Source organism: Trichosurus vulpecula, chromosome 5, assembly GCF_011100635.1.
Source record: "Trichosurus vulpecula isolate mTriVul1 chromosome 5, mTriVul1.pri, whole genome shotgun sequence".
Classification (NCBI taxonomy): Eukaryota; Metazoa; Chordata; class Mammalia; order Diprotodontia; family Phalangeridae; genus Trichosurus; species Trichosurus vulpecula.
The window spans coordinates 302,971,074-302,979,567 of NC_050577.1; the positions used below are offsets into that span (position 1 = coordinate 302,971,074).

General features: G+C 52.4%; 1 protein-coding gene across 2 annotated transcripts; it reads left to right on the forward strand.

Annotated features, from left to right (window-relative positions):
* The first annotated feature begins 834 nt into the window (after nucleotides 1-834).
* On the forward strand, nucleotides 835-3,425 carry ODF3B (outer dense fiber of sperm tails 3B). Of its 2 annotated transcripts, none has more exons than XM_036758502.1 (6): nucleotides 835-943; nucleotides 1,326-1,529; nucleotides 1,996-2,097; nucleotides 2,406-2,527; nucleotides 2,656-2,823; nucleotides 3,345-3,425. In XM_036758502.1, exons 1-6 carry the CDS (start codon nucleotides 835-837, stop codon nucleotides 3,423-3,425), a joined length of 786 nt encoding a protein of 261 aa, XP_036614397.1. The 2 variants fall into 2 exon arrangements, with proteins under 2 accessions (XP_036614397.1, XP_036614398.1); XM_036758503.1 differs by having other exon boundaries at nucleotides 2,656-2,796.
* Nucleotides 3,426-8,494: the final 5,069 nt, after the last annotated feature.

An 8,494-nucleotide genomic window follows, 5' to 3' on the forward strand; every position in this document is an offset into this window, starting at 1 on the left:
AAACAAAGGTTGGGGTGTGTGGCAGTGTGTATGTCAGGGAGAGGTGGGGAGGAAGCAGATAGCTCTCAGAGCGAACCGGGCCACAGTGAGGCTGAGGGGCGGGGCCACAATAGGGTTTGTGGGCGGGGCTTTGGAGCAGGAGACGGGGCGGGGGCTAGGCCTAGGGGACCGGGGCCTCCCACCGGGATGGTCAGTTTGTTTCTGAGCCGCTGCTTCTTCAGGCTCCTCCCCACCGCTCAGCAGGGGACGAAACAGGTGAGTGCGGCCCCAGAGGTGGCTGCCGGTCCTTCCCCCTTCCCCCCCAACTTTCAATTCTTTTCCTGATGTTAGCATCTACATAATTGACTCAGGGCCGGGATTTCCATTCACCACCCCAAATCTCTCACTGATCCCTCCCAAGCTCCTCACTGTGAACCCCCAAACCTCTCATTGATCCCCTCAGAGCCCCCACGTTATGAACCCCAAACCTCCCACTGACCACCCCAACCCCTCACTGATTCCCCTCGAATCTCCTGGGGTTCCTCACTGTCTCCCTGATTCCTGCCATTTTGGAGGGCAAATGGGGACGGGGCCGTGGGGTCCTTGGTTTCTGTCTCTGGAGACGGGGTGACCTTGGTGTTATGGGCCCCCCCAATTCCTCCCCACTAAAAGTCTCTGTTTGTTGTCCGGGTGCCTCGGAGACCGGCCGGAGGCGTGGTCGATCTGACGGCTACAGCCCTGGCGGCCAAATGTTACCAGCACTGAAGAAGGCTTCGGGCTCCCAGGGGTAGCCTCTGGCGGGGTCGACAGCATCTTCTGGCTCTCAGGTGCCGCAGACCTCGTCCAAAGTACGGGATGGACAACAACTTGTGGGTGGGCTCTTGGCGGCCCCACCGCCCCCGGGGCCCTATTGCAGCACTCTACACTGGTCCTGGGCCCAAGTACCAGCTGCCCCCGAGCACCGGTATGGCAAGTCCGAGGTGGGGGGGGACTGGGAGGTTCGGAGGGAGAGAGGTCTCTGAGCCCCCAAACCCAAGGCAGCCCTAGTGCACTAGCCCTCCCCCATTCCCCCCTCGGGAGACTGAGGGAGGGTTCTGGGTGACAGTGGAATCATATTCGGCAGTATGTCCAGCCTGCAGCCTCGGGAGGGCCAGGTACGTCTTGCCCAGGAAGGGTCTAGGCAGAAGAAGACCGGCCCAGTGTACCAAATGGCAGCGAACCTCTAGCTCGGCCGAGTCCTGGGGAACCTGGCAGATTGATGAGAGGTCTCTGGGCAGGGAACAGGGGTAGATTTCCCCCATCCAATTCTGCATCTCCTTCTGCCTTGGTTTCCTTCCTCCACCCAGGTTACAAGATGCACGACCCATCCCGTTTCCGGGCACCTGCCTACACATTCGGCACCAAGATCCCCCCACACAACGTGACGTGTGGCCCCGGCCCTGGGCACCTCATCCCGCAGCGCATGACAGTTCGGGGCCCCGACGGCGGGCCGGCCTTCTCCATCTACGGGCGGCCCCGAGATTGCCGCCTGTTTCGCACTCCGGGCCCTGGTCAGAGAGGACCCAAGCGGAGAGTTCACCTCACTCCCCGCTGGGTCTCAAACTTAAGTCCGATGCCGCCACCCCACCCCCACTCCATCCCTCAATAGCTTGGCTCCGAATCTCCAATTTGGGCCCTGATTCCCCCCAGAACACCTAGCTGGTGCCTAGCCTTCTCAGTTCTCTCCGATAGGACTGGGAGACTGAGAGAGGACCTGCTCCACCCGCACTGCGGAGGACCCCACCCCGACAGCCCTAAGGTCCCTTGACTTGGACAACCCAGCTAGATTCTTCCTTGTCACCTCAGTGGCACCCCGACAGCCGGCACTCAGGCCCGAGCCTCCCTTCTCTGGCCCCCATCATCCATGGATCTAGGGCCCAAGCGTACCCTAGGATCCCGCAGCACACTTGAAAAGGCCCCAGCCCAGGCCTTCCAACAGTGCCACCCAGGGACCGATCGCAGCCCTCCTCTCTGCAGGTCGCTACTTTCCAGAACGGGCCACCCACCTCACATTTCCCAAAGCCCCCGGGCACTCTATGGCCGGCCGTATCAAAAACTTTCAGGAGGACCGGACCCCCGGTGAGACCCCAACCTGCCTTCCTGACTGAAATGGAACAGCACCTAAATACTGGGAACACACACACACGCAAACACGCACGCACACGGGAGTTTGGGCAGGTTCCTTTCCTTCTCTGGGCCTCAGTTTCCCAGTTGTAAAATGAAAGGATAAGGTTAGGGAGTATGACAATCTTAAAGAAAGTCCTTAAAGGTCCAAGATAGTAAGGAAGGCATTACCCCCACTCGCCACCCCAATAGGCAGGGAACAGATCTGCCACACCCTCACCTCCCCGGCCCAACCGGCTCTCCTCGCCCTCCTTGTGCCCCAGGCCCGGCGGCCTACACGGTTCCCCCGCTCCTCGGCTGCCGTCTGATCCATAAGGTTTCGGCTCCCACTTACTCCATCTGTGGCCGAAGTGCTGTGGGCAGCTTCTGCCAAGACCTGAGCAAGGTGGGGACGTAGGGGGACAGTACCGGGCAGGGCGGGGCCTAATGGGATGAAAGGAAAGGGAGGAGAGGAGAGAGCGAGAAGTACCGCTCGGTGGTAAGATCTGAAACGCCACACCCCCGGCCCTGCAGACCCCGGGCCCCTGTGCTTATCACGAGGTGAATCCCGGTGTGTACAAGACCAAGGCACCACAGTATACGATGCAGCCCCGCACTTCCCTGCCGCAAGACAACACGGTGAAGCCTGGTCCAGCAGCTTACCATCCTCACAAGGTGGGGGCTGGGAATCTCAAGCTGAGGGCGGGGGAACAGCTGACTGGGGGGGGGGGGAGGGGGACAGATGGAGTGAAAAGGGAGAAAGAAGGGGAGGGAAAGAGAAAGGGAGGGAGGGAGGAGAAAAGGAGAGAGGGAGGGAGAAAGGGAGGGAGAGAGGGGAGGGAGGGAGGGAGGGAAAGGGAGATGGGAGAGAGAGAGAGAGAGAGAGAGAGAGAGAGAGAGAGAGAGAGAGAGAGAGAGAGCGCTACTGATAGAGACAAAGAGAAAAAGCCGGGGGGAGACAGCAGAGGACTCGGAGAAATGTGGGAGCAAGGGCCCTCAGAAAGGTGGAGTATTCAGGGAAAATTAGGAGGCGTCGAGAGAGGTTCCCAACCTCTGCTTCAAGAGAACTCGGAGAGATGTGAGAACGGGAGAAAGGTTCAAAGAGATCCGGACTCTTAGGGCCCAGGGGCCTCCGAAAGGTGAAGGGCTCAGGGCGCTCAGAGGCCTGGCGAGGGGGGCGTGGTGGTGGGGAACGCCTGCTCAGCTCTCCCTCTTCCCTGCAGTATCGCCAAGCGCCTGGTCCCTCTTTCGGGATCCGCCACTCTGAATACGAGGCCCCGCTTATCGTGGAACCGCAGGATTAATCCCTGGGAGGCCGGGCAGGCGCGACCCCACAAAGATATGTCCCGTAAAGCCTCCTGGCCCAGCCCTGCCTCTGTCCGTTTGTCCGGCCGCCCCCATCCCCCTGAGCGTCCGCGTGTGTGGCTGTGGCCGCCGCCTCCCTTCTGTTGGCATAAAGCAGGCCCCTGGCGGGCCCCAGACTATACTCCCTTTTTCTCAGGTCCCGGGCAGCAGTGCCCCGACCGCCCTTGCAGCTGGATTCGGAGCCTGTCTGTCTGTCTGTCTGTCTGTGTGCCTGTGATCCCGTGCCGGAATAAACCTCGACCTCTATGTGCTGCTCCTTCATCCCCTCGGCCTGAGCTAGCAGACATTCTATCAGCCCCAGGGCCCGCCAGGCCCACTACGGGAAAGAAAAACGAACTGCTCTTCTGGTTCCATTTGGGCCCCACCTGACTCAGGCTTTGACCCCACCCACAAGCAATCGCCCCTGCAAAGTGGAGAGTCCAATTAGGAAGCCCTGAGTCTAGCAGAGGGATGGGGGTTGGGGGGGGGGGGTCGAGGAGTAAAAGCCTTTCCTGGGCTCTCTTTTCCCTGCTGTGTCCCTCAGTCCCACCCTGGCCCAGACCGGCCTTCAGGTTTGTTTGAGAAGTTGACCATGCGTTTAGCATAAAGACTGTTGGGTCAGATGGTAGGGGTAGGAAGGGGAGACGGAAGTGTTCCACATGCCGAAGGACTTGAGAGCTTTGTCTGGAGGTTTCGATCACACCTCTAACACTCCTTATATGACTCTCTTACCTCAGCTTCTTTCTTGGTAAAATGAAGATGATAACCCAGCACTATCTCCAGAACTGTGAGCAAAGTGTTCTTCAAATCCAGGAGCCCCATACATGTTATCCTTACCCTTCAGGTGTTTTAATGCCCTGGAGCTAGGCCCCACTTCTATGATCTTGAGCATCTGGGGTGCCTGCTGTCTGCCTCCCACTGGGCCAGGGGATACAAGAGAGGCAACTCTTTTACAAAAGGCTTACAGTCTTCTGTTCTAAAAGAGGGGCACTTAGGCCACATCAGCAGGCTAGTCAGGGAATAGCAGGAGGCAGTCCTATTGGGGTGAGGGCCAATCCAAAGAGCCCCACTGTGGGAGGGCAGAGTACCACGGACAGGACCCTCTGTGAGCCTCCAGCTATAACCCCCAACCCCAACGCCTGTCTCTGCTAACACAAGCAGCCTACTAGTGGGGCACACAAATAACCTTCAGACCTGTCGTATCAGTGACACTGGTGATTCAGGGGAAAGCCAAGGGCATCTGGGAATGCGCCTGGGCTGTACCCAGCTCATCCACTTTCCCCTCCACCCCCTGGAAACAAACGAAGCTTGTTTGCAGCATTCAGATCTCTCCAGGACTCAGACCGAGCAGCAGTTGCTTGGCAGAGGGTACACTAGTCTCTGACTCAGAAATCTTGGATGCAAATTCAAGGTCTGCTGCTTACTAATGTAGAGCCCTAGCTAAATCCTTTCCTATCTTGGGATCCCAATTTCCTCCTTAATAAAGTGACTGCAGAATGACTCGACCCACAGATTCATTCTGAGTAACCCTTTTATTGAGGACTTAGATAAAGGAATGTTCAACCAATCTGGGAATGATTCAAAGCTGGACAGAAGAGGGATGCATTGGATGAGAGGGGCCAAGGCTTCTACCCTAACAGGCTTCCTTGACCGGCTAGAGGGTGTGACTTAGCCTAGTGATTGTTTTTCTATTTTTTTTTCATAGAGATAAATGTAAAGTTTTACATTTGGGTTGAAAATAAAATCTATTTCAACACAACATACCAGAGGCTGTCTGACGACGGGAAAGGACAGAGAGACTCTTACCTCCTTATTCCTGGAAGCTCTAGCCTCTCAGTGTAGCCCAAGATCATCCCATTGGTTTTTTTAACTGCTACAACACTGTCAAGCTTGCTGCCCACTAAGCCCCTCAGATCTTTCTCCCCACACAAACTGCTATCTAACCATGCCTTTCCCGTCATGTTTGTGAAGTCAGCATTTTGGAACCTGAATAGAAGACTTGACTGCAATAGCTAGGGTGGAGAATGTGTGCTAAACGTTCAAATGGTAGTAGATAAAGCTACCTTGTATAGGTGTCCCTACATCATGCTCTCACAGAAACAAGCAGCCATCAGTCGATCACATAGCCCACAGAGGGAGACAAAGGACATTGTTTGGTCACTAAGAGCACACTGATTGACTGCCCATGAGTAATCTGCTTCATCAGAGCTCTGGCCTCTGGCCCCAACTTGGCAATATGATCTAGCATTTATTTTTAAAATTTTTAATTAATACTTTGTTTCTTACATCGCCATAGTTATCCTGAGTAACCTTTCCTCTCCCAGAGAGTCGTCCCAGACGACAAATAATATTTTTTAAGAGAGGAAAAAACAAGTCAGCACCATTAATCCATACACAGAAAAGTCCAAAAACACGTGCCATGTTTAACACCTGTGGACCTCCTATCTCCATGTAGAAGTAGGTTGGAGGTGGCCTCTCTCTTCATTCCAGTCCTGCTTGGGCTTTAGAATTTCATTAATTTCCTTTTGATTTTTTTTTTGGTGTGTCATTGCTCCTTCCGTTTCGGTTGTCGTGGTTACCATGTAGATTATTTTCTTGGCTCTGCTAACTTCCCTCTGCCTCAGTTAATATAGGTCTTTTCATGCTTCTCTGCATTCATCACACACATCATTTCTTACAGAACAGTGGTATTCCACTGTATTCATGTACAACAATTTGTTGAGCCACTCTCCAGTTGAGGAGCATCTGCCAGATTTCCAGTTCCTTGTTTTCTATCACAAAAAGTGCTGCTATGTTTTAGTATATAGGCGAATTTTGTTCCTATCAATGGCTTCCTTGGGGTATAAGCTCAGTAATGGACATTTTAGTTACTTTATTTGAATAATACCATTGCTTTCCAGAATGATTGTACCATTTCACAGCTCCACCAACAATGTACTAGTGTGCCTATCCCTACACAACTCCTCCGACATTGATGGTTGCCGTTGTGTGTCGTGTTTGCCAATTTGCAGGGTGTGATGTGAAATCTCAGGGTGGTTTTGATTCGCATTTATTTTATTATTAGTGATTTGGAGTATTTTTTTCATGTGGTTGTCAATACTTTGCAATTCTTTGGAGAACGATTTGTTCATATCCTTTGACCGATATATATATATATATATGTATATATATATATATATATATATATGTAAATCATATATAATCACACCATATATAGTCATTATCATACAAACCCTTATCTAGCATTTATTTTTTGAATGTGGTCGATGATTTCATCGGTCTGCACAGCTTCTGCCGAGGGATTTTCTCCGCCAACACAGGGCAGCACTTTCTCAGCAACTTCAGGTGAAGTGATGCAATGAAGATTAGTACTGTTGTGGTAACTAGCACTTCCACACTCCTGTTATGCATGTAAAGCACTTCAGAGATATTTCAGTGGATCCTCACTGTTATTATCCCCATTTTAGAGGTGAGGAAACTGTGGCAGCAGAGGCTAAGGGACTTGCCCAAGGGTCACTCGGTAAGTATCTGAGGCAGGATTTGAACTCAGATCTTCCTGACTTCATGTGCAGCACTCTAGCCATTTCTCCAGAGTCACATAGCCAGTACGGGTCAGAATAGAGACTAACCCGGTCTTCCTGACTCTGAAGCCAGCTTTGTTGCCTCCCGTAATCTACCCCTCAAAAACAAGATCTCCCCCAACTAATGAATTACCCCCTCCCCTCCCCCCCTGTTGAAAAAGAAGGGAGGAGGCCCCAGGTGGGAAGGAAACCCAGATACAGGGTTAGGGCAGAAGGGGAGACCAAGTTGGGGAGAAGAGAGAGGGAGAAGCACTGTCTTCCAGCAGGGGCCCCCACCCAGCCCTACTAATTCATACTAATCATTCATTAGTAATCCTACTAATTCATAGGATTTGACAATTCATTATTACTGGCCATGTAGCTTATCAAGTTACTGCTTGTTGTTCAGTCATTTCAGTGGCATCTGACTCTTCATGATGCCATTTGGGGTTTTCTTGGCAAGGTTACTGGAGTGGTCATTTTACAGATGAAGAAACTGAGGCAAGCAGAGTTAAGTGACTTGCCCAGGGTCACACAGCTAGGAAGTTTCTGAGGTCACATTTAAACACAGGTCTTTTTGACTCCAGGTCCAGTGCTCTATCCACTGCACCACCTAGCCACCCCATTAAAATAATTTAATTAAAGTAGCCCCATATTAAAACAAGTCACTAATCATTTATTAAGTGCCTGCTATGTGCCTGTGCTAGCACAGAGCACACAAAGGCAAAGCTCTAGTCCCTTTTTGAGGCGTTCCCAATCCAATGGAGACAACTTCACACAGAGAAGCTGTAGCAGAGCCCAAACAGAAGTCAAAGTAGCAGTAAGAGGAGAGCTTTCCCAAAGCAAGCTTCAAGATCAGGCGGCTTGGTGGAGTCGGCTCCCCAGTCTGTCTACTGAAAGAATTGGGTAGCTTTAAAGTTAGTGAAGAAACAAAGAGAAGACAGTAGGAAAGCAGATGGTGTTGGACATGCTCTCCCACCATGACCCTACTTGGCTTTTCTTTGTCCGCTAGTCTTGTTCCCGACAGGTCCACAAAGCAGCAGCTTTCATTTTCTGCTCCTCTGCCTCAGTCTTCAGCCCTGATCTGTCTCTGCCTCTCCCAGTCTGCTCTAGAGCTGTGGACAGGCTCATGGACAGACTCATAGACAGTGCCAGCTCTCACGCTGTGCTCCCCTGTCTGCTTCCAGCAGCCTGAGGTGAACACCCAACTCAGAGTTTGGGAGAAGGTGTCTCTTTCCCAAAGTCTGTAAAAGGACTGGACAGAAGATGCTAAGAAGCAAAGGAAATTAGAGTCGTGTGCCAGAACAATTTCCTAGTACCCTTGATCCCTTATCCAGGCCATTTCTGGGGGATCCTGGAAGCTGGGTTACATTCCATTTATCCCTGTTAAATTGCAACTCATTGGACTCAGCCTTGTGCTCTCACCGATGGCACTCTTTGGAGTCCAATCATTCAGCCAGGTCCAAGTC

Bases quoted from the DNA above. Each gene is read 5' to 3' on its own strand.
- ODF3B (XM_036758502.1), top strand. From the start codon at position 835: ATGGACAACAACTTGTGGGTGGGCTCTTGGCGGCCCCACCGCCCCCGG. The intron at 2,528-2,655 runs GTGGGGACGTAG...CCGGCCCTGCAG, and splicing joins TCTGCCAAGACCTGAGCAAG to ACCCCGGGCCCCTGTGCTTA. The intron at 2,824-3,344 runs GCGGGGGAACAG...TCTTCCCTGCAG, and splicing joins CTGGGAATCTCAAGCTGAGG to TATCGCCAAGCGCCTGGTCC.